Genomic DNA, 22,720 nt, shown 5'->3' on the forward strand with positions numbered 1-22,720 from the left:
CCAGAGTACCCCTCGCGATTTGTTGGAATTCCCCATTGGCTTATGCAGCCTCGAGGCTGGTGCAGCGGTGCTGACTGTCTCTGGAGTTTCTGACTATGAAAACGTTCACTGCTCGGATGTTTACAATAAGACCAACCCCAGGGTAATTGAAGCAGATAAAACCAATACTCAATAAGCAAAATATAACATACTCAAACAAATGCCAGAAAAATCATCACATAAGAGGATGAGGAAATTTCATGAGCGTAAATTGGGAATTCGCCCAAGATACACCAATCACGTGACGCCATCACCAAAACAATCGCACGCTTCCAGTTGAGTTGAACCCAAACAAAACTCGCCATGGATCTCAACGACCCAACAACGCAATTAGAGGAGGAGCTTGACTCCGAAATATCTTCAATTCGCCGCGAAAGTCCGTATCCTATCCTTCCCCACCAGAATCGCAATACAGCTAACACTCGAAACACAGTCCGCAAGCTCCAGAGACGCCGCCGATTCCTTGCCTCGAGTATCCTCTCCTCGGAACCACTCCAGAAATACATAAAGACCAGAAATACCCCTGCACCTGCCATATCCAGCTTGAACGAAGACATATCCCCGCTTGTCCGCGCAGCAGGCTCACACACCCAATTGAACCACCACCGCATCGCTTTCTCAACAACCACCTTCCCATTTAAAGATCCATCGCCGACAACCGACGCCGATGGTGAGGATTCAAAGAATCTACTCGGTGTGCGAATTGACGTCTGCGTCCGGAACGGCCGCTTCACGAAACCATACTATATCCTTCTGCGCAAGACGCGCGCAGAGCCAGAGAAGGAGGGCCAGAGTACAATAAGGCTTAGAATCCACCGGCATACAATACCCGCATTTATACCAGTCGAACGGTTAGAACGTATATTTCTACCTAATCCGCCCCGAGTGCTTGGTGATGCCGACGGCAACGGTAGCAGTGAGAACGGTGGCGTCGAGCCGCAGCTGAAGAAAAAGCCGAACACCCCCGTGCCGAAACAGAATCTGCCGGGACTTACCCGCGAAATCAGGCGCCAGCTTGTCTCTTGGCATACCCGGTTGGATGCGGTTCATTACCTTCGTGAGCAGATAGGCATTGTACGGCGAGATGCGGACGCCTATACGGATGACGGGGATGACGGACCGTGGGATCGGGACTTGCTCAATGATGTTGGTTTTGATTCCGGTGACGGAGATACGCGACTAAGGAAGAACGAGTTTGGAATTGCGTCGTTCTCGCCGACGGCACTGGAAGCGGCGTATATTCGGATAGAGTGGGAGGATGGCCGGGTTGGGAGATTCAAGATCTCAAATTCGGGACTCGTTGAGCGAGCAGTAGTTATCGGCGATGGCGGAAGAGACAAGGCGCTGGAGGCTACGCTTACTAGGGGAGATAGGAAGGTGCTCACAGTCCTAGACCGGCTGAGGAAGCACACGCCGCTTAGAAGAGGTAGTGATACGGCGTCGATTTCGGAGTAGCATGCGCATTTGTTATCGGCTTATAGCGAGCCCATTTAATGAAGTGATGATTTCTTATTGGATATCTCTAAGCTGGATGAATCTATGAAAAGAGCGAAGAGAATTACCGGGGAATAATCCAGAACCAAGACGCTATGCACAAAAACCAATAACAAAAAGAAGCCAACCCAATGAATGCTCACACAAATTACGATTAACATGACAACAAAAAAGGGTTGCCTAGGTAGCATAATTACAAGACATACGCCAGCCACGGGCCATTATCAACAAGAGAAGAGATGGGATGATCCGCTGGTGTATAATGCCGCTCTTGATAATGCGAGAGATTGAAGGAAAGGGTATCATATAAACATCAGTTCGTAAGCTGGAGCACGAGTCATGCGTCCTTCTGGCGTTTGACTTCTGCTTCACCGTCAGGATCTGACACGCAAATAGCCGAGTCGCGGGTTTCAGACTGCGAGTCTGAGAAGGATAGTGGCGGCAGAGGTCCGTATAGGTTTCCGTCCTTATTTTCGAGCTTCTTCCGCAGTATAGCCTCTTCTAGAACCCATCGGTGGCGTAATTTTGTTTTCTTAACGTTTAGTGCCTGGAGTATCATTGTTTCCTCCTGTTCGTGCTCCTTTTGAAGGCCAGAGAACTCGGCTGAATGTTCATCTATCATAGCTTCGAGTCCCCGGTCCATTCGAGCAATGGCTTCCCGCAGACGAATCTCTTGCCGATCTCTTAAAACCTTGATTTTGGAAGTGTGAAGTTGGCTCATAGAATCGTAGTCGTGATGCTCCTGGGCTAGCTGCGCCTTATGCCGCTGCGTAAAACTGCGACTAGGCGTTGTCAGGTCAGTGCCCGAATGAGACGGAGACCGCGAGTCCGGAGGGCTTGAGTTGCTAAGATAACCTTCCATATATTTGATACGTGTTCGGGAGTTGGTTTTCGCCCTTTCAAATTCTCGTATTTGTTCCATCTCAATAATTAGTTGTCGTTCTTCCATTCTACCAGCGTCTGTTATATTCTAGAGGGTGTGAGAACAAACTAGAAGATATTTGGATTGAGGTCATACCTTTTCGCGCTTCTCATCTTCCATTTTCCGGTTTTGCGCCAATTTATCATCAAGCTTCGCTTGCTGTGCACGCCGCAGCTCACTAATCAGATTGTTTTGGAAGGAGATGTGCAGGTTCTTTTCTGATGTTTGCGCATCACGCATCTGCTTTAACTCGGCATTTCCGAGACTTCTTAGTAGAGATTCATTGTCAAACGCTGGGACCTCGAGCTTCAGGGCTTCCTCTTCGTCTTCCGGAGGAACACTTGTAGGCTGGTGTGTATCGTTCGGTTTTGACTCCACGTAGAGCTTCTCGACTCCCCCTTCTCCTTTTGTAACGGTGATTTGTGCAGCGGGCGGTAAGAGCACTGTTGAGGGTGTTCTCCGTTTCCGAAAGGGTATTTTCCCGATTGCAGATTTGATACTTGATCGTTTCCTTTCCCTTTCATTCTTGTCGCTACCAGATATCACACTTAGGAACGAGCTTCTGTGTCGGGATGGCCTGGTTGAAGACTTTTCGCCTCCCTGAGCTAGCCTGCCCTCACTCGAGCTAAAAGAGGTTGGGCGGGTCGACAGAGTCGAAGTAATGGAGCGAGTGCTTCCGCCTCTAGCTAGGTTTGATGAGATGGTATAATCCGAGAGAGACGAGGCCAGTTGGTCGAGCCGCGGAGAGTCGTGAGTGTGTGTAGTTTCGCATATCGAGTTGCGATCGGTCGAGGAACTGGAAGAGAGAATCGGGGAGGAAAGATCGACCATTCCAGAAGCAATCGAGGCAGCCAGTGACGCCACAATCTCGATCTCAGGGACCTTGAGCCCTAGTTGTTTTGCTTCCTCCGTCAACTGTTGTTGCTGCGCGATTTCGTCCTCTTCAGAAGAAAGCAAGAGAACCTCCTTGCGATACTGATCCTCGTCAATACCAACGGACTTGGTCGACGCCATGATGCAATTGCGAATTCCTTTATCTTTTCTCACACATGGAGCGCATTTGTCGTCGAGGCTATATCGAACGGTATAAGGAGCGGCCAGTGGTTTGCGACGAGCGAGCAGCGAGTAGCGATCGGAGGTATGGTTATCGAAGCACGGAATGCGCGACACTCATCGACTCGCCCACGGTACCAGAAGCACGGTGGACGAGAGAGGGTTGCTCGAGAGCAGCATTCGAATTGCGAGGGGAGGAGACTCGAGGAAAACTGAGTGAAAGGGCGGGAGTGAAGGAACACGAGAGGGGAGCTCAGCCGTGCCAGTGAAGAGGAGAGCGATGGAGAAATGGAGCAGCGGATACATCGAGGGAGCCGCTGAAGAACCTGATTTGGGCGTCGATGCCGGCTCCTCCTAATTAAGGGCCCTAAGAGGACATTACGGAGGGACTTCTACACAGAAATAATTCTTGTTCGCCGCCGTTGGGCCCTGTTTGCGACCAGGACCCGCCTGACCAAATCATGACTACGCTGGGACCGACCAAGCACCCACACGATAGGCAGTCAGGAGGGCACCAGGCGGCTCATTTTCGCCTCGACGGGCAGGATCATAGGATGAGATGGACAAGAGTTTGTTGTGCGTCTGAGCCCGTGGACACGGACAATAATTTGCATTGCTTTTGCTGCTGAGAACCAGGGCGCCTTGACTATCTCACCCGAGTCATGGTGCGAGGGCCACAGAGAGAGCCGTGGTTTCAGCCACTGCATCACTTGGCTCTGGTTCAGGCACCGCGGCTTCAGAGTAGACCCAGGGGACATGGCACAAAAATCGCTGATCTACACAATATTTAACGGACTTGTTTTAAATTAACCACCGTAGTCTCCATACAGCCCCGTCTGTTCTCCCCTCCGACCACAGTCCTGCTTGCAGCAAACACTTGCATACCGAGAACTTATCGGCGGCCCACTCGATAAGACCCCGTGACTTCCCCCGCTTTGGTGCTTGTTAATTGATGATGTCGCTGAGGCCTGGGAAGGGGACGTGCATCCAACCCCCAAAGCCTTTGTTCACCGCAATTCAGTGACCGGAGCCGACAGATATCACCGCTCATTCAACAAAGCAAAAACCATGTTGTATGCTTGGTCTCTTGCCTCCCGTTGCACCGTATTCTTGGGCGAGATGTTCCAACCATGGTCGCAGCCCTCCATTCTCTGGGAGACCACTTTGCCGCCAGCCTCCTTCCCTAACTTGACCGCCAGTTCCTCGGCTTCTTGCGCCAGGCTGTCCCCGGCTGCCGTTATCATCAGGACACGGCTAGGGAAGCAATCGGGGTGTGCATAATACGGCGAAATCCGAGGGTCTTTTTTGTCATGCGACGAGGGGATGTAGCACTTGTCAAACAGCCGAGCCAGAAACGCGGGAAGGGGAGTTCCGGTGGGATCTGGAGGCGCTTTTGAACCGGGATCGGTATCAAGGTCAACGGGCGGGTAGAAGGTGAGAACAGCATGAAACGTCTCGCGAGGAAACAGAGTCGATGAGGCAGCTAGAGCGAGATTACCTCCTGCACTGAAACCTGAAATGGCGATTCGAGCTCGGTCGAAGTTGTCTGGCTGCTGCAGTACCCAATTTACCACATCCTCAACGTCGTTGAGCGCCGCTGGGAATGGGTGTTCCGGTGCCAGCCGGTACTGGGCATCTAGAACTGCATATCCAGTCCTCTGGTTCACTAACCGACAGAATTCGTCGTCCGATCCATGGAGAGGGAGAATAAATCCACTCCCGTGGAAGTTTATAAGAACTGGGGCAGGCTTCGATCCGGTTCCAGACTCGTAGACATGGATTTTGATGCTTCTTGAAGGCTCTCGCGACTGGATCTGACGAACGTCATCCGGTTTCGCGGTGGATAGCCTGGAACGGGCAATGGTCCGTATCAGGACTGCCACCACTTTGCAGTAAAGATATGTGAGCCAGAACATAAGGAAGCGATTAGATACGGAATATTCCCCTGATCTGGCTGATGAGGCGATTAGGCGCGTGGAATGAAGTTGGCCAGACAGAGATACGTAGTTTGTTCAGAACAATTCGCACTTTCGCAGAGGGGGTCGACGTCGGCGCTCGAGCCATTTCAGGGTGTGTGTACTAACTAACCTGGTTATATCCGAGGCACGCCGCACTGGGGACCAAGTGAACCAACACGCACTGCCGCATCACAGATCCGATGTCGACAGGTGTTGTGCCTATACGATCCATGAGCAATCTCCCCGGCTCATAAGTAACCGCTTTCTTCAACTGCTAAATTGGTCAAAGAGTGGAGGTTCTAGCCGCACCCGTGTCTACTGTGTACGGCGTACGTAGTATAGTACGTACTAGTACCAAATGCCTGCCAACGAAATCTATACAAAATAATAATGATGAATCGGCTGCACCGTGTACACCGTAATCTAGTAGAAGCAAAGCTTATCCTGGGAGAGTTAAACTAAACGTTAACCCATGGGTGGGATACGTCATGTGCTGGAGCTGACAGCGGCCGTGGCTATAAACTACACCTCCCAATTCTTGCTGAGGCAGCCTTATCGCAACGGACGATCGACTCTCTCCACGGACCCGTTAACCATCAACGGCTCCAACCGCTTTCATCCTCCCCAACCATCACATTCATCACTACCTTCATCGACACACTCCTTGTTATTCTACCAAATACTCTAGAGTGGTTCTGTATCTCGAGAGTTGGGGCTCAAAACATTGCATATCTCTGCACTATCGACTTATATTCCCCGGGTTGCATGCAGCGAGTGTACCCGTCATGCCGTCTCCAACCCAACCCGGGAGCACTAAGTTCACGGTTCTGATCCGTTTACCTTTCCCCAGAGGCGACTTTGTGGATCCTCCACCAGTGAGCACCTCAATATTCCCTGTCGAGTAGGTATGATCAACTACTCACTGTATCGTTATTAGGTGGACTGGAATGCAGCCAAAGACCAAGCACTATGGGACATTCTCTCCCGTCCGTCAAAGGGAAATGATATAGACTGTATGCCAAGCCATCAACTCCTCATCCAATATAGACTTATTGACTTTTTCTTAACAGGGAAAGAACTGTATTAACGCCTCCAAGCGGAATGTCTTTTGCAAACTAATATTCTCTAGTGCCGAGAGCTTCGATGTGACGCTCCAGTTTCTCCTCCAGCAGGCAGCCTGGTTGTATGATCGCCAGCTATCGCAGGTTCGCGCGCAAATGCGCAAAGTCGGCAACACTCATTCAAATACTGCCTCACCAACCCCCGGCTCGATTTATGCCAGCACGGCCTTAGGCCAACCAGCCAAGCCTGGCCAGGGCAGCAGTAAGCTTATGAAAACATCTCCAAATCCGTCAACTTTCGGCCTACTTACCTCTGATAGATTCGCGGGCTCCGTCCCGGTTGGCATCACAACCAAAGGAGAACCCACCGACACGAGGTAAATCCCATCATCTTTTATCGGCTGTTGTTTGGTTTCCTAACTCCGCGTAGCACCGCTTCCAAGGCGCACTAGCTCTGGAAACACTATACAGCAGATTAAGGGCGACCGAGAGACATCACATCCCGGAACTCCAACCACAGAGTCTAAGGAACCAAGGTGGGAAAGCCATGGTCGTCGACCTTCAACAAGCCGACGCGAGCAAGCGCATGTCCATGCCTCTGTTCCGAAATCTCCTACACTTGAAGAGGAAGATTTTGCGTCAAGCTCATCCGAGTCCGATTCGGAAAATGAAAACTACACCTCAGCAGGTCGAAGAGGCATTGGGATTAAAAGATTTGGACATTTCTCTACGCATCGGCCAGGCCTACGAGACGACGATGAGGATGACGACGATGAATCACCGGCCTTCCTCCCTATTTCACGCGGTCATGAATCTATATCCCACAGGGCATCTGGCCATGACCTTAGTACAACGTTAAGAATGGAGCAAGAGGGTATCTCTGCGCAACAAGGACGAAGGGCCGAACCGCCTCAAAACTTAGGGAAATCAACCACTACAGAATCTTCCGGGAGCTCAATAAGCTCCGGTGTACCGGTAACTCATTCACACAACCAGCGACGTAATCAAATCAATCATCCCAGCCCTCGACGGACCGCTGATCTCGCGCGCATGAGCCCTCGGCGGTCTACAGCTTCCGGAAGGGATATTAGCGATGGGACACCCAGTATGGGAAGCAGTTTCAGTGATCTGGATGGTGAGACATGCCCTCTTAACCCCGAATTCTTTTGTTAAGCTGACATCGACTGTTCAATAGGGGATACGAGTGTGACTCAGTCAATGCTTGAGGAAGCTCTTATGAGCAATATGCAACATGGCGGAATGGCGAGTCGGATGAGTACAATCAGCCAAGCGCTGCGCAGTCGGTATCTTCCTTGAACGTCTATCTCTTCAGAGGTGGCCCCAAATAACACTCAATCGTATGGGCACGGTCAATAGTAAATCTGAAATCGATGCTTCGCATGACCTTAGGAATCTATCAGTAGGCAGCGCGAGGTGTCAGCATTCGTGTTTTCAAGGTCAAACTAACCGTTTTCAGAACGGAGCTGACAGTGTGAGTGCTTCGAGCTTGGCCATCCTTATGCAAACTTTACCCTTCTGGTTAGCGGCATTCCATTGTTCTTATTGATTTATATCGACCAAAAAAAAGAGGCTTTCTTGGCGGTTCGGGTTTCTAGAGCATGAGACTAAAGAGCTCGTGTTCCTGACAAGCTACTGCACTCTGCTGACAGCTTTTCGAAATCGTAGGAGCTCAAGCTTCGGACTTATACAAAGATATCCATACAAACACGGCGGATGCTTGCCACGTACAAAATCTCGAAGAGCACCAAAATGTATAAATATGGAGCAGAATCTCCTTGTCTTCGGGGACTAGGTTAACATCAACAAAATCAAACAAAGTTTGGATATTTACACTGTTCCAATCTTTCGTGATCATCAATATCCCCTTCAAAATGTCTTTCTGGACTTTTGCACCTAAGCCCAAGACCCCTTTGGGGTATCACCGGGTTCTTTCCCCGACTGCAGGTGTCAAGGTATCACCTTTATGCTTGGGAGGAATGAACTTTGGCGAAGGCTGGTGAGTGAAGGGCATTGCTGAACTTTCTCGTCTGTAACTGAATGTTCTATAGGGAGCATTTCATGGGAACTTGCAGTAAGGACGACGCCTTTGCGTTGATGGACGCGTTTTACGACATGGGAGGCAATTTCATCGATACGTAGGGTTCTATCCCCACCTTCTTTGAAGTCCGTATCTGACCTTGTTTGCACAGTGCCAACAATTACCAGGAAGGTGACTCTGAGAGGTGGATCGGAGAATGGATGCAAAGTCGCGGAAATCGTGATCAGATGGTGTATGTCCTTGTCCCATATCTAGCAACCCTACCCAACACTAATCATCGGCCTACAAGAATCGCAACCAAATATACTACTGGTTTCCGCGACGCTCATCATGAAACCGAGCACATTCAGTCGAACTTCGTCGGAAACTCGGTGAAATCACTCCAGATCTCTGTCAAATATAGTTTGGCCCACCTACGTACTGATTACATCGATCTGCTCTACGTGCACTGGTGGGACCTCACAACCGGGGTGGAAGAGGTAATGCACGGCTTGAACACGCTGGTCACCTCGGGCAAGGTCCTGTATCTGGGTGTTTCTGACACCCCAGCCTGGATAGTTGTCAAGGCCAATGAGTATGCTCGTGCTAATGGCCTGCGACCTTTCTCCGTCTACCAGGGCCTGTGGAACCCACTATGTCGCGACATGGAGAGTGAAATCATCCCTATGTGCCGAGACCAGGGTATGGGCATTGTCCCGTGGGGCTCACTCGCTCAGGGAAAGCTCAAGGCTGCAGCAGCTAGAGGGCTTACTGGGGGCGGCCGGTCCGATCAGGACATGACAGAGGACGAAATCCGCGTATCGGATGTTCTGGATGAGGTTGCAAAGAGCAAAAACACAATACTTCCAGCCGTGGTGTGTTCTTTATCACGCAAAGACCGATGAGAATAACGACTAACTATTATAGGCAATTGCGTATCTACTACACAAAACACCGTATGTCTTCCCGGTCGTCGGACAGAGGCAAATAGAACATCTGAAGGCCAACGTTGACGCTCTCGGAATTGAATTATCCAAGGAGGACATGGATAAAATCGACACGGCCGTACCGTTTAATCCCGGGTTCCCAATAAACTTCATTTTCCATGGCAAATACGATTTGACTCTCACTGCTGCTGATGTCCCATTGACTCGGAAGGCTGGTCATATTGATGCACCCCCGTATCAGGGAATTGTCACTTCTAGGAGATAGGCTGGGAAATTGTTGCAAAGGATCACGTATCTAGCTTGTAGCTAGGATCAAATACCTGATGGGGTTTACTTGACTGCCAGAATTTTATTGACATAATTCCCCGCAGAGGCGTCCACTCTCCGTATCCAACACCTGCCTGCTTGTAAAACTCGGAGTCGTAGAGTGGAGGTGCAGCTGGAGCTCGAATGCTCCTTCCTATTGTAAAGGGTCTAGTACGTGAGTGGTTACACCTTCCTAGAATACATATTCGCATCGCATGGAAGCAACTCCCGCGGTCGTTGCTTCCATGAAGACGCACTTCTTCTCCATCGCGCCTTCCTAGGACAATGTATCTTATTATGTCTCCAGGAAAGGCAAGAGCGATCGATTGGACTAGATAGGTACCTACTGTATTATCAGGCAGTTGTCGAGTAGCCCAGTATGGAAAACGAAGAAACACCGAAACAGGTCATGTGACTAAGATACCGAAGGCGGTCAAGTTCTGTCCCTCGGCAATCGTCGGCCCCTCCAGATTATTGTTCTGACATCAGCGGCATGACAAGTACGTCGTAGAAAGGAGAACGTTCAACAGCTTGCTTATTTATAAGGAGTCGGTGCTCACCAGGTAATATCCTTGGGAACTCACTATTTTCAATTGCTCCCTTTTTCTTACCATAATTACAATGCTTATTTGACTAGTATATCCTGTGACAGCACTCGACTACTACCCCGCCAACGGAAATGACGCCCGCCGACAGCGAATCCGCATACTTCAACAACTACCCTCCACCTAAAGCCCTTCCCAAACATGAATCGCTCGCTAGATCATTCATAGATTATCATGTGGAATCCAGTCGGCGCGTGGTACTCGTTACCTCTGGAGGAACTACAGTTCCCCTCGAAAATCAAACTGTCCGCTTCATCGACAACTTCTCCGCAGGAACAAGAGGTGCCACATCCGCGGAGTACTTTTTACAGCAGGGCTATGCAGTGATATTCCTACACCGACAGTTTAGTCTGCTTCCATACTCCCGGCATTACAGCCATTCCACCAATTGCTTCCTAGACTTCATGGATGAGGCCGCCCCGAGCGATTCAGGCAATTCAGACCATGGACCCATCGTGGTGCGGAATGAGTACCAGGATGAGATGCGGGATGTCCTCCGGAAATACAGATACGCGAAGCAGAACAACCTCCTTCTTTTGATCCCATTTACTACGGTTTCTGAGTACCTCTTTGAACTGCGCATGCTTGCAAAATGCATGAACCCTCTTGGCCCCAATGCGCTGTTCTATTTGGCTGCTGCGGTGAGCGATTTTTTTATTCCACGCGACCGGATGGCAGAGCACAAGATCCAATCGTCGGAAATTCCCAAGGAATTCAGCGGCCCCGAGGAGGCCGTTAGCACCGATGACATCTACACAGGCGGGTTTGAGCAGAAACCAGCTACGTCAAGCAAGAAGCTAGTCGTCAATTTGGATCCAGTCCCGAAATTCCTCCACCAGCTCGTGGACGGCTGGTCGCCAGAGGGAAGCATGATTGTCTCCTTCAAGCTCGAAACTGACCCCAATCTGCTCGTCTACAAGGCCCAGACGGCGCTGGATACCTATGCCCATCACCTGGTGGTCGGAAACTTACTCTCAACTAGAAAATGGGAGGTCGTATTTGTCACTCCAGATCCACCACATGAACGCTGGATTCGGGTTCCCAAGTCACGCCGGAGCAAGAGCATCTCCGGTGTCGAAAATCAGGTGGGATTGGCCGAGGCTGCAAAGCGGTCATTAGGGGACGATGCCTCTGCGACTCCTGATGGTACAGAGTCTTCGAAGAATGAAGCGGTGGTTACGACCCGCGAGGGCACAGAAGTCGAAAGCCTGATCATTCCAGAGCTGGTCAAGCTGCATTCAAACATGATTGGGAAATTCCATAAGCAATAAAGAAGCTATTAATCTAGCTCTGTATTTTTAATAGCCCATTGTTAGAAGTATTTTTTGAACTCCTATGGGGCCAACGGCCCTGTCACCTACCTGCCCTTAGTGACTGCTTTCCCTCGTTCTCAAATTGGATACCCTCACAAAATTTCATCGTGGTCATATAATATAGGAGCCCCGTAAGTGAGATTTTATTATAAGGTCTATCATACCTAGGTACCACCTGGCATCTGCTCTATCTTAATATAGCCCACGCCCTAATCCGGGAAGGAGCCCCAGTCTAATATTAAACCCACCCTAATTCTTCAACTGTTTTTGAGCCTCTGCCCAGTCGCGCGCGCTCTTCTTCGCGCTCTCCTCGCCAACCTCTCCAAATATATCCACACCAAGGCGCGCAGGGAAGTTCATCCGTTGGTGTCTTTCTAGTGAACGAATAGCCTGGAATGCATCCTCGGGGAGGACAAAGTCTATCAAAAAAACCAGTCAACAACAAGCTGACTGATGAGGAAATGACAAGCTGGATGCGGATGGACAAACCTTGTAAGTTACTCTGGATCCTCTCGGGGGTCACAGATTTCGGCAGCACAACTGTTCCTCGCTGAACAGCCCAACTGATGAGGACCTGGGCTGGGGTTTTGTTGAGGGATTTGGCGATCTCAATGACAAGGGGGTCGTCAACGGTTCTAGGTTAGTTGTGTTAGCGTTTGCTTGTCTGCTAAGTATTATGATTGTAATAGCACTTTCTTACCGAGGAATGTTGTAGATGTTGTTCCCGAGGGGCGAATATCCAGTCACTAGGATTCCCTAGATGGTTATCTTAATAGAAGTTCTCTGCATCGCTTTGAGAGACAGGATATATTATGTTTACCTTTTCTTTAGACCACTCCAGTAACCCTCTTTGTTGGAGATAAGGGTGGGCTTCAATCTGGTTGACGGCAGGTGGTATCTTCGCCCTGGAAAATATATCTCTGTCAGCCTTTCCATGACATTGTATAGGAATTGAAGCAGTGAACCATGAACATACGTTTTGAGGAGTTCTTCAATCTTCTCCCTGGTGAAGTTGCTGACACCGATTGACCGCACTTTGCCCTTGGCAACTAATGCCTCCATAGCAGCCCATGTATCCTTGGTTGGGACGTCTATCACGTCGATTAAACCTGTTTTCTCATCTATAGGTTGGATACTCGTGGTTGAGTGGCGGAAGGCGACGGGCCAGTGTATCTATGCAATTCGCCAGTCGTATTAGAGACACAAATTGAGCTCCAGTTGAAGTCGCAAGATGGTCAGAGAGACCCACCAGGTAAAGATCAAGATAATCAGTTTGAAGGTCGCTAAGTGATCGATCCACCGCAGCTTCAACGTTCTCGGGGTCGTGATGAGTATTCCATAGCTTGCTAGTAAGCTGCTCGGGTTAGGCCTTGGTGCCCTCATTATTTATACTGTATCAATAAAGATCTTACAAAGATTTCTTCACGCGGGACACCTGACGCTTTGATCCCATCCCCAACTTCGCGTTCGTTCCCGTAGACTGATGCAGCGTCGATATGACGGTACCCAATTTGAAGCGCTGCATTTACTGCTTTCTGCACCTCGTTCGGTCTGGATTGCTGTTTTTAAAAGGAGACACCGTTATTTCTTATTTTCAGAATGGGATTCAATGGCACATACCCAGGTTCCCAGCCCGACAGCAGGGATTTCGAAACCTGAATTGAGCTTGAACGTGCGTCTTGAGGCCATTTCTGCGTTTCTCTGTAAAGGCGCGTATCTTGGTTGCTTCCAAGGAGCGTTCTACATTTGCGCCAGAGTCTTTTTTAGCTATTATGTAGGAAAGTAAATCGTCGGATTATAACCCGGGGCCTCATTTTTCTCCGGACTGGGTGCCCTTTTCCACTGAGCGCAATTCATGTGAGCCGGGCTAAATTGTCTAACGAGCGATGGTTTTATTCAAAACTGAGCACTCTTCTGTATTTCTGTGGCTGCTCATTCGCTGCAGTCTCGGTAATTGCCATGTCGGCGATGCTCCGGAAAACAACACCAAGCTGCTTTTCCGATGACTTATCCGATGCCGGTGCGGGGCCCCAGCGGGGAGCTTCCAGCGGGGAGGGGCTGACGATAGCTGCGAAGTGTACGGAGTTACACCGGTCAGGCGGCTCATACCCCCTCTCTCCAAGGCGCATATTTGGGTGAGAAACTGCCCGTTTATGGATTGCGCGTTGAACAAAAGCCGACATATACCCAAGCTTATCCGAAGACGACGGCAGCTAGCAGTATGGCACCAATTGCCCAGATAGAATACTTTCGCGTACCGCCGCGGTGGTTGTTTGTCAAGATCACGGACGCCGATGGCAATTATGGCTGGGGTGAGGCATCACTAGAAGGTCATACTGAAGCCGTGGAGGGCAGTCTGGCTGCGTTTGCTGAGAGGTTCACCGGCGCGGATGCAGAGTAAGTTTACTCTTGGAGCTTTGTCACTCTGCGCCTGAAGCTGACAGTCATCTTTCTTTTTGACAGTGATATCGAAAATGTATGGCAAAATGGGTACAGGATGGGATTTTACCGGGGCGGACCTATCCTTATGAGTGCTCTGTCGGGTGTAGATATAGCACTTTGGGATCTTAAAGGTGGGTGGCCCGTGGAAACCACGAAAGAACTAGCTGATCTGACCGACCATTATTTCAGCGAGACGACTCGGCCTTCCCATATATCAGCTTCTAGGAGGAAAGCTGAGGGATAAGCTAAAGGTGTATGCTTGGATCGGCGGAGACCGTCCTGGCGATGTTGAAGCTCAAGCGTTAGAAAAGCCCGTTTCCCATTTGTATGTGTTCTGAAAGATCTGACCATTCATAGCCGAGCGAGAATCTCACAGGGGTTCAAAGCCATCAAGATGAACGCTACTGAGGACCTGGGCTGGCTCGATTCACCTCATGCTTTGGACACATCTGTTGAGCGATTGAAGACAGTCAAAGCCTTGGGAATCGACGCTGGGGTGGATTTTCATGGCAGAGTGCACAAGGCAATGGCGCAGCAGCTCGCACATAAGCTTGCGCCCCATGAACCTTTATTCATTGAAGAGCCTCTCCTCTCCGAGCACCCAGAATCTGTCGCCGCTTTGTCTAAACTTGTTCCCATTCCAATCGCCCTTGGAGAACGACTACACAGCCGGTGGGACATAAAACCGTTCCTCGAATCCTCATCCATAAGCATCCTACAGCCAGACATTTGCCATGTTGGTGGAATCTCCGAAATTCGTAGAATTGCTACTATGGCAGAAGCTTATGATGTTGCTTTGGCTCCTCATTGCCCATTGGGGCCCATTGCTCTTGCGGCGAGCTTGCAGGTCGATGCTGTCAGCGCAAACTTTGCGATCCAGGAGATGAGCTTGGGAATTCATTATAACGCGGGTTCGGCAGACATTGATACATATATCAAGAACCCGGAAGTATGGAAGGTGCAGGATGGATTGATCGATCTTCTGGCTGGGCCAGGGCTGGGTATTGAGATTGACGAAGAGAAAGTCCGCGCAGCGTCCGTAAATGCAGCTGCATGGCGTAGTCCACACTTCCTAGGACCAGGGGGAGAGTTGAGAGAGTGGTGAATTTAGACAGACAGCAACCTAGAGTCCCTGCAATGTAGATCAGCTATTTGTCGCTCTGGCGTTTAGACCAGTGTCCTACCGAGAACCAGTGCCAATGACAAATACCATCTCTGAGTTCCAGCAAACTTTAGAAATTGGTAGATTTCAAGCAAAATACTCGACTTCCCAGGTATTGTTGTCGTGTCAATGTGAGAAGGCACGTGCGCTCTAAGACCGTTGGCGTCTTCTTTGGCTTCCCCAGAGATTCGTTCCTCTCTCCCCACAATATTCCAACCTCGGACTCGAGAACAGCCCCAGACCAATATATTCCTAATTCAAACAAAATACCTGCTGAGTCTATAAACCATTTTATGTACTATGTCGTCTTCCTGATTTCTACCCCTCATGGAGCCCGCCGGAAGCCACCCTAGCAAACGGCGATGTAAGGAACGGGTTCGCGTCACTCGCGCCTGTGACAATTGTAAGAAGTAAGTCAATCCTGAGCGATCAAATAGTATACAGCTAACTTTTAATTACCAGGAAGAAATTACGCTGTTCAGGCACTCTTCCCTGCGCACTATGCCAGCGCTCCCGGTTCGAGTGTGAGTACACTGCTGGCTACCATCGAGGAAAAGTACCACCGGTTCCCATAGCCAGCCACCAAACTGGTGATGTGGGCAATGCCAATCGATATGGCGAGCAGTCTACAAATACTAGCACGAACAGCCTCTCTCCACTGGAACCGCAGCATGCTTCACACGATGGACTCCTGCAAGCAGATAAACGAGATAAACGAACCGCCCTTCCATCGTCTGGCAATTCACCAGAGCCTCATCAAACTGATTTGGAGGGGCATTACGTTGGGCCGGCATCAGGCGTCTCATTTTTGATTCGGGTTCAGAAGCGACTTCATGAGCATATCTCGTTTCCACGTACTACACCGATTTTTAATTTAGGTGACGCGCCACTTGCTAAATACGACCCGTCTTTTCTCATCATCCCCAATAAAAAGGAAGCAAAGGCGCTGCTTGATAGGTACTTTGAATTCACTTTCCCCACTCATCGTTTCTTGCACCAGCCACAAGTTGAGAGCTGGCTTGAAGACTTCTACCACGACCTTGGGGCATCGCAACCGCCAAGGCCGGGAGCTATGGCGACGAGAGCATTGCTCCTAATGATTTTTGCGCATGCAAAGCTATGTTTGCCAAATAGTGAAGGCTCCTTGGGTGCTTGCGTAAACAGGTAAGCCTGGCTCAATAACTCTCTGTATCAATTTCTTTTTAACGAATTTCTTCGTCGACAGCCCAGTCTATTTCGCTGCCTCAGAACACTATCTCGCAGAAGAGACGGGCCCTGTTCGCCTTTCAAGCGTCCAGGCACGGTTAGCCCAGTGTTTTTATCTTCTGGGCCAATCTCGGATTAATCATTGTTGGAGTCTTTTTGGGACTATGGCACGACTCGCTATTGCAATCGGCTTGCATCGAGGACGACGTCAGGAACTCACAGGGAGTGTTGACTTCGTCGAACAGGAATGCCGCAAACGAGTCTTCTGGTGTATATATATCCTGGATAACTATCTCGGTGCTGCACTGGGGCGTCCAAGAATCTTTCACGATGACGAAATCGACCAGGAACTCCCTGCTATTGCAAACGACTCACAAATAACAGCAAGGGGCATTTCGCCGGCTGTGTCGAGCACTCAAAGCATCATGCTGGCACCCGTATATCACGCCAAACTGTCCAAAATTATCAGCGGTATACTTCGTGATTTATACGGCATACGACGAGTAACTCTCCAATCTCAATCTGTAGCAACCACAAAGTACGGTGCTGAGCTTGCACAGTGGCGGAAGGAAATATCAGCTTTTATTGACCTCCCAAATGTTGATATGATGATGGTTACTTATCAGCGACAGTATACGGTCTTAAACCTTGCTTTCTATCATGCTCAGATACTACTCTACCGCTCATTCATTCTCAGAGACTTCAAGAATTTAGCGCTTCCGGTGGCTGACGAAAGCAACCACTTATCCAAGTCTGTTAACCAGAATATCCAGACTTGTCTAGAGGCTGCTATGAAGATCGCTAGCATTCTACGTGACTTGTGCGAGAATGGCAGAATGTACCATACTTTTTGGGTAAGTTTAAAATTGCCAATGCCTCTTCTGCAAATCTCTGACCCAGCTCTAGTTCACTCATTACTATGCGTTCTCAGCTATTGTTATATTATATGTTCACTTTATCCAGAGTTGTGCCCAAGCGAGCAATGCTGAGGCCGAAGCAAACTCGACCTTCTTCCAGGCGGGCGAGCAAGCTCAACGGCATCTAGCAACATCCGGGTCGCAATCCTCCTTCGCCCGGCGGTACGCCATGGTGCTCGAAGAACTGCGTAGAGAGGCGCAAAAGTGTATACAGCACAAACATCAGTCGGCAATTGACCTTCCATCTACGGATCCACAAGTGGCCAATAACATCAATATTGGACCGAACGAGTCTCGGCGAATAGACTTCCCGGGAGAACATTTTAACTACGGCCCAGCGAGCTTTCCTCAACCCACATTTGAAGGTATTCGGCGCAATACGGACGGAGTTAGCCCATCTTTAACTTTGTCAAATATGCAATCAGAGGCCTGGATGGAAAATCTGATGCAAGATGGCAGTCCTGGGACTTATATACCTAGTTTAACTAGCTGGGGAGAGTTTGACTCACTAGCCCTGACTGGTCTGGGAGAATTAGGGTATCTTTTTGCCTCCAACAATTTACAGACTTTCGAGGGTTGATATACATGTTTCGAAGCCTGTGCCACGATGGCGGGATTCTGCCCGCGGCGATTGAACAAGCTTGCGCAGATTCCAGTCTGGGCCGCGCTTCTTGAAACGTCTTATAAGGGAGGTACGAGATACCAGCTGCTCCTTCCCAAGACCCCAGTTCTTATGGCGCAACGGATATTCAACTTTGTAACCCTAGGTGTACCCCTTGCGATGAGATGTCTGGTGATCGGCTGCGGAGACCCTCTATGATTGTTTTCAAATAAGCATCGGTCTCTACTCCAGTTCAGCAGCATGATTTGTCTTATGTCCCTAAGGTCGTATCGCAAATAGCAATGGATAAGGACGTACTGAGAATCTCAGAATGAGGATAACCCCCGCGCAGATAGGAAATACATGGGCTTGCTCTTCCTTGCTTTTCTGCCTCTTGTTTACGGGGTATCCGGATGGTTCTCCCCTTCTCCCTGAACCAACGCAGGAAACTTTTCCATCGCCCACTAACCGAAGATGCAAAGCCAAGAACATGTACCATTTTAAGATAGACTCTCATCAATCTTTTGGGGGTAGTGAGGCAAAACAAAACTAAAAGCAACCGAATCGGATGTGAAGAAGGCCTTATCCGAGCCCCGCGCTGCTTTTCCGAGCACAGCCCTAACCGGGCGCGGAACGAGAGAAGATGCAGTCCTCCTCAAGCCATGTGAAAAGGACTATACATTTACTGCGTTTTTATTGCACTATCATGTTCTAACTCGGACTTTTACTTAATACCTTGGTGACGAATCCTACCTGCCCCCTAATCACACCTACCAGTACTTCCAACCATGCTACCAACATCCCAGACCAGTAATGACGTCTTAGTCGATGGAAAAGACGCCCTAGACGACCTTGCAAAACTTCCACCAACTCCGCCGGCGGAAACAGGAACTCCATTGTATACGGTCAATGATATCCTGTTGCACCGCATACCGCATCCGCCTGGAGCCCCTTTGGTCGGCTATCCGCAAAGCACACATGGGATCAGCGACTACAAGTTTTACACTGCGGAGGACTTGGACAGGTTTGCAAATGGATCTGCCAATATTATGCAAGACTCTGGACTTCCAATGGTAACAAAACTCGAACTGCATGCGAGGGGTTACTTACTCACGGCTCATTTAGTTCTCCGATCCCGTCGAGAACCGGGTAGTAGCAATACTTGGCGCTTCTAACCTTGACTACGTCGTTGCCCTGTTCGCACTGTCAAGATTAGGATATGCTGTTCTATTACTGTCTACTCGGCTTAGCACTGAAGCTTACACCAACCTCCTTGCCAAAACCAACTGCAGAAATATTATATATTCCTCCACGGCACAACGAGCAGTGTCGCTGATTCAAGGTGCTGTGCCAGAAATAAAATCAAATTTAATACCGGAGTATTCTAGTTACTCGCGATGCGTCGAATCATCAGAATTGCAGTTCACCGGACAGCCGGAAATAAGTCGGAAATTGGCTTTCATTATCCATTCTTCGGGTTCTACAGGTCTTCCTAAACCAATTTTCCAGACGCACTCTGCTTGCATTGCCAACTATACTGCCAGCAACTCGTATCGTGCTCTCTTGACCCTTCCCATGTATCACAATCATGGCCTATGCACATTATTTCGATGCTTGTTTAAGGCAAAGCCCGTTGCCATTTACAATGCAAATCTACCCTTGACCGGCAAAAACGTCCTCGAAGCCATGGAAGCATTCCAACCTGAGAGTTTCCATGGGGTACCATACGTCCTGAAACTCCTAAGCGAAGTTGACGGGGGGGCTGAGGAGCTAGCCAAATGTCGGCAAGTCCTCTTTGGAGGAAGCAGTTGCCCAGATGACCTTGGAGATTACCTTGTGAACAAGGGAGTTCGGCTAATCAGCCATTACGGGGCGTATGCATTATCCCTTCAAGCCTGCAAACCTGAAGGCCATGCACTAATATTTATGATAGTACAGAAGCTGGTCAGTTAATGACATCTGACCGCCCCGTTGAGGACAAACTGTGGAACTACGTTCGGCCTTTAAAGGGCGTTTTGCCCTTTTTGAGAATGGACGAACTCGAGGACGGCTCCTACGAGTGCGTTGCCCTCGATGGGCTCCCAACTAAGGTCACATCCAACTGCGATGACCCACCGAATTCTTTCCGTACTCGAGACACATTTTTGAAGCATCCTAGCATTCCAAATGCCTGGAAGTACCTGGGTCGTATTGATGACAGAGTCACCTTAGTCAATGGTGAGAAGGTTCTGCCCGTACCAATTGAGCACCGCATTCGACAGAGCAAGTTTGTGAAGGATAATCTCGTGTTCGGGGTGGGAAAGCCACTACCCGGCTTGATTGTTGTTCCCAGTGTTGAGTGTGAAAATATGACCAATGATGAGATTCTCGATATTGTGTGGCCTAATATCGAGGCCGCAAACAAAAGCGCAGAGGCATTTAGTCAGATATCCCGGGACATGGTTATCATATTAGCCGCGGGGTCTTCGTATCCAGCAACTGATAAAGGGACAATGATTCGAAACCGCTGCTACATGGAATTCAACGACCTCATTGAAGCCGCATACAAAAGACTGGAAAGTGGCTCTTCAGACGACGCGCAAAAGCTCTTTCTGGACCTTGCAGAACTAGAAAAATACCTTCTGAATCTTTTTAGAACCTACCTCGGCTTTGCAGAACTTGGTTTGGACTCCGACTTCTTTGAGGCAGGAGTTGACAGCCTCCAAGCGATCAAAGTAAGAGGCATGATTAAGAGGAACATCAACATTGGGACCGCCGAACTCGGCCATAACGTTGTTTTCGACTTTGCGAACATCAAGAGACTTGCGATGCATCTATACGCCCTCCGAACCGGTGACCGATCAAACGAGGAGGATGAGCTGGCGGTCATGTCACAGTTAATCGAGAAGTATTCATCTTTCGTGGAGCGACCAGGTGCAGAGGAAGTTATTGTAAGTTTTATAAACTTACCTCGTTTCCATTAATTGCAGTGCTTACCAGATTCAACCAGCTGCTTACTGGAACAACCGGCTCTCTTGGTATCTATATTCTCTCTCGACTGATGCAGAAAAGAAACGTTAAAAGAATATACTGCCTTGTACGAGCATCAAACACGAGCAACGCCCTCGATCGGATTCTTTCCAACCTGGCGTCAAGGTCATTACCCATGGTGAACGTCTCAAAAATCGTGGCCTTGCCATCCCAGCTCGGTTCAGAGAATCTTGGGCTGTCTCCTTCGGTGCTCAGTGAGCTTCGGGTGTCCCTAACCAAAGTCATACACTCTGCCTGGGCTGTGAATTTTACGCTAGGCGTGCGCAGCTTTGAAGCGCAGCACATAAAGGGCGTCCACAACTTGATCAATCTATGCCTCTCTAGCGAGCGATCCTCTCCAGCACAACTTTATTTCTGCTCTTCCATATCCTCAGCTGCTGGAACGCCACTTCCTGCCACCATCAGCGAAGCCCCAGTCCCTAAACTTGCGCACGCACACAACATGGGCTACGCGAGGTCTAAACTTGTGGCGGAACGAATTGTCCAGGCTGCCGCAGAGAAAACCGGGATGGTCGCGAAAGTTCTCAGAGTCGGTCAGATTGTTGGCGACACGGTAAAAGGAAAATGGAACACTACCGAGGCAATCCCTCTGATGCTTCAGACAGCGCACACGCTGAAGGTGTTGCCGGCCCTCGACGAAACCCCATCTTGGCTTCCTGTCGACGTCGTCGCAGACGCCATTTTGGACTTGGCAAGTCTTAACGATTCTCCTATCTCAGGCTCCGCCATATTGAGACAGTTCTCGCACGACCCGAATACAGTTTACCACGTCCAAAATTCCAGGACTTTCAAATGGACAGAAGAGCTCCTTCCCGCGTTAAAAGAAGCAGGGCTTGACTTTGAAATCCTGACCCAAAGGCAGTGGATTCAACGTCTTCGAGAAGGCGAACAGGATCCACAGAAAAACCCAGCCATTAAGCTGTTGGACTTTTTCGCAGATAAATATGATAATGACAAGCCTGGCCGAGCGGGTCTTGTGTTTGAGATGGCGAAGTCCGAGGCCGCGAGCCCATCGTTGAAAGGGGGGGTAGAGTTGATAGAGAGCGGACTGATTAAGAAATTTGTCGACTCCTGGAGGAGCGAGTGGTGATGCACAGGATGATTTGATTCAAGTTTGTCTTGCCTATTCAATGTACATAATTTTCGCGCGTCTCTGCTGTGATCGCTCTTGCAAGAAGAATCATTGATCCAAGTCCCAACCGTTCTTATGCAGTAAATATTTTCAAATTCCACGGCTCAAAGTAGTTTCCGATCAATGAAAAGTCCATCTCATAATCAGTTGTACATTGCACAAACATGGGACAAACTCCAACTATTGTAAATCCTAATGCGTGTATATCATGCAGTCTAGCCTGACAAATGCCCACGACCATGATGTCCACAATCTAACTCATTCTCAGAACTGAATAATATTGCTTTCTCACAGGAGACCATTAGACTGCTATAATTTACTGGGATGCTACCATAGCCAGCCCGGGTACAGTCTGGTCGGGTATATACGAGTTTCCGATTGGAGGAATAAAGACATTAAAGCTTTGAAGATAATCACTAAAGTACCGAGAGCAATGTCAGAAAAGCTGGAGGTATCATGGCATTTCCGAGAAGCTAAACAAACGCAGTTCGGAA

General features: G+C 49.3%; 10 protein-coding genes across 10 annotated transcripts; 7 read left to right on the top strand and 3 right to left on the bottom strand.

The window, feature by feature from the left end:
* Nucleotides 1-342: 342 nt before the first annotated feature.
* APUU_31044S (uncharacterized protein) lies at nt 343-1,494 on the top strand (the record flags this gene model as incomplete). Its single annotated transcript, XM_041702204.1, has 2 exons — nt 343-415; nt 473-1,494. 2 exons carry the CDS (start codon nt 343-345, stop codon nt 1,492-1,494), a joined length of 1,095 nt encoding a protein of 364 aa, XP_041555013.1.
* Nucleotides 1,495-1,870: 376 nt separating this feature from the next.
* Nucleotides 1,871-3,469, bottom strand: APUU_31045A (uncharacterized protein; the record flags this gene model as incomplete). Its single annotated transcript, XM_041702205.1, has 2 exons — nt 1,871-2,503; nt 2,552-3,469. 2 exons carry the CDS (start codon nt 3,467-3,469, stop codon nt 1,871-1,873), a joined length of 1,551 nt encoding a protein of 516 aa, XP_041555014.1.
* Nucleotides 3,470-4,548: 1,079 nt separating this feature from the next.
* On the bottom strand, nt 4,549-5,424 carry APUU_31046A (putative esterase/lipase; the record flags this gene model as incomplete). Its single annotated transcript, XM_041702206.1, has 1 exon — nt 4,549-5,424. The coding sequence occupies one exon, from the start codon at nt 5,422-5,424 to the stop codon at nt 4,549-4,551; it is 876 nt and encodes a 291-aa protein (XP_041555015.1).
* An 827-nt stretch (nt 5,425-6,251) lies between these two features.
* Nucleotides 6,252-7,844, top strand: APUU_31047S (multidomain presynaptic cytomatrix related protein; the record flags this gene model as incomplete). Its single annotated transcript, XM_041702208.1, has 7 exons — nt 6,252-6,341; nt 6,404-6,479; nt 6,537-6,546; nt 6,596-6,789; nt 6,848-6,904; nt 6,958-7,662; nt 7,723-7,844. The coding sequence occupies 7 exons, from the start codon at nt 6,252-6,254 to the stop codon at nt 7,842-7,844; spliced, it is 1,254 nt and encodes a 417-aa protein (XP_041555016.1).
* Nucleotides 7,845-8,419: 575 nt separating this feature from the next.
* On the top strand, nt 8,420-9,777 carry APUU_31048S (uncharacterized protein; the record flags this gene model as incomplete). The annotated part of the gene is made up of 5 exons (XM_041702209.1): nt 8,420-8,544; nt 8,597-8,683; nt 8,738-8,818; nt 8,876-9,440; nt 9,493-9,777. 5 exons carry the CDS (start codon nt 8,420-8,422, stop codon nt 9,775-9,777), a joined length of 1,143 nt encoding a protein of 380 aa, XP_041555017.1.
* Nucleotides 9,778-10,497: 720 nt separating this feature from the next.
* APUU_31049S (phosphopantothenate--cysteine ligase CAB2) lies at nt 10,498-11,694 on the top strand (the record flags this gene model as incomplete). Its single annotated transcript, XM_041702210.1, has 1 exon — nt 10,498-11,694. One exon carries the CDS (start codon nt 10,498-10,500, stop codon nt 11,692-11,694), a length of 1,197 nt encoding a protein of 398 aa, XP_041555018.1.
* A 291-nt stretch (nt 11,695-11,985) lies between these two features.
* APUU_31050A (aldo/keto reductase) lies at nt 11,986-13,425 on the bottom strand (the record flags this gene model as incomplete). The annotated part of the gene is made up of 8 exons (XM_041702211.1): nt 11,986-12,155; nt 12,226-12,371; nt 12,437-12,492; nt 12,557-12,641; nt 12,713-12,909; nt 12,986-13,090; nt 13,149-13,295; nt 13,357-13,425. 8 exons carry the CDS (start codon nt 13,423-13,425, stop codon nt 11,986-11,988), a joined length of 975 nt encoding a protein of 324 aa, XP_041555019.1.
* A 532-nt stretch (nt 13,426-13,957) lies between these two features.
* Nucleotides 13,958-15,283, top strand: APUU_31051S (uncharacterized protein; the record flags this gene model as incomplete). Its single annotated transcript, XM_041702212.1, has 4 exons — nt 13,958-14,133; nt 14,200-14,309; nt 14,368-14,479; nt 14,536-15,283. 4 exons carry the CDS (start codon nt 13,958-13,960, stop codon nt 15,281-15,283), a joined length of 1,146 nt encoding a protein of 381 aa, XP_041555020.1.
* Nucleotides 15,284-15,667: 384 nt separating this feature from the next.
* Nucleotides 15,668-18,043, top strand: APUU_31052S (Zn(II)2Cys6 transcription factor; the record flags this gene model as incomplete). Its single annotated transcript, XM_041702213.1, has 4 exons — nt 15,668-15,750; nt 15,803-16,504; nt 16,566-17,400; nt 17,453-18,043. 4 exons carry the CDS (start codon nt 15,668-15,670, stop codon nt 18,041-18,043), a joined length of 2,211 nt encoding a protein of 736 aa, XP_041555021.1.
* An 809-nt stretch (nt 18,044-18,852) lies between these two features.
* APUU_31053S (putative NRPS-like protein biosynthetic cluster) lies at nt 18,853-22,184 on the top strand (the record flags this gene model as incomplete). Its single annotated transcript, XM_041702214.1, has 4 exons — nt 18,853-19,137; nt 19,190-19,938; nt 19,998-20,994; nt 21,054-22,184. The coding sequence occupies 4 exons, from the start codon at nt 18,853-18,855 to the stop codon at nt 22,182-22,184; spliced, it is 3,162 nt and encodes a 1,053-aa protein (XP_041555022.1).
* Between the last annotated feature and the right edge of the window lie 536 nt (nt 22,185-22,720).

The sequence above is a fragment of the Aspergillus puulaauensis genome, chromosome 3, assembly GCF_016861865.1.
Source record: "Aspergillus puulaauensis MK2 DNA, chromosome 3, nearly complete sequence".
NCBI classification, from domain to species: Eukaryota; Fungi; Ascomycota; class Eurotiomycetes; order Eurotiales; family Aspergillaceae; genus Aspergillus; species Aspergillus puulaauensis.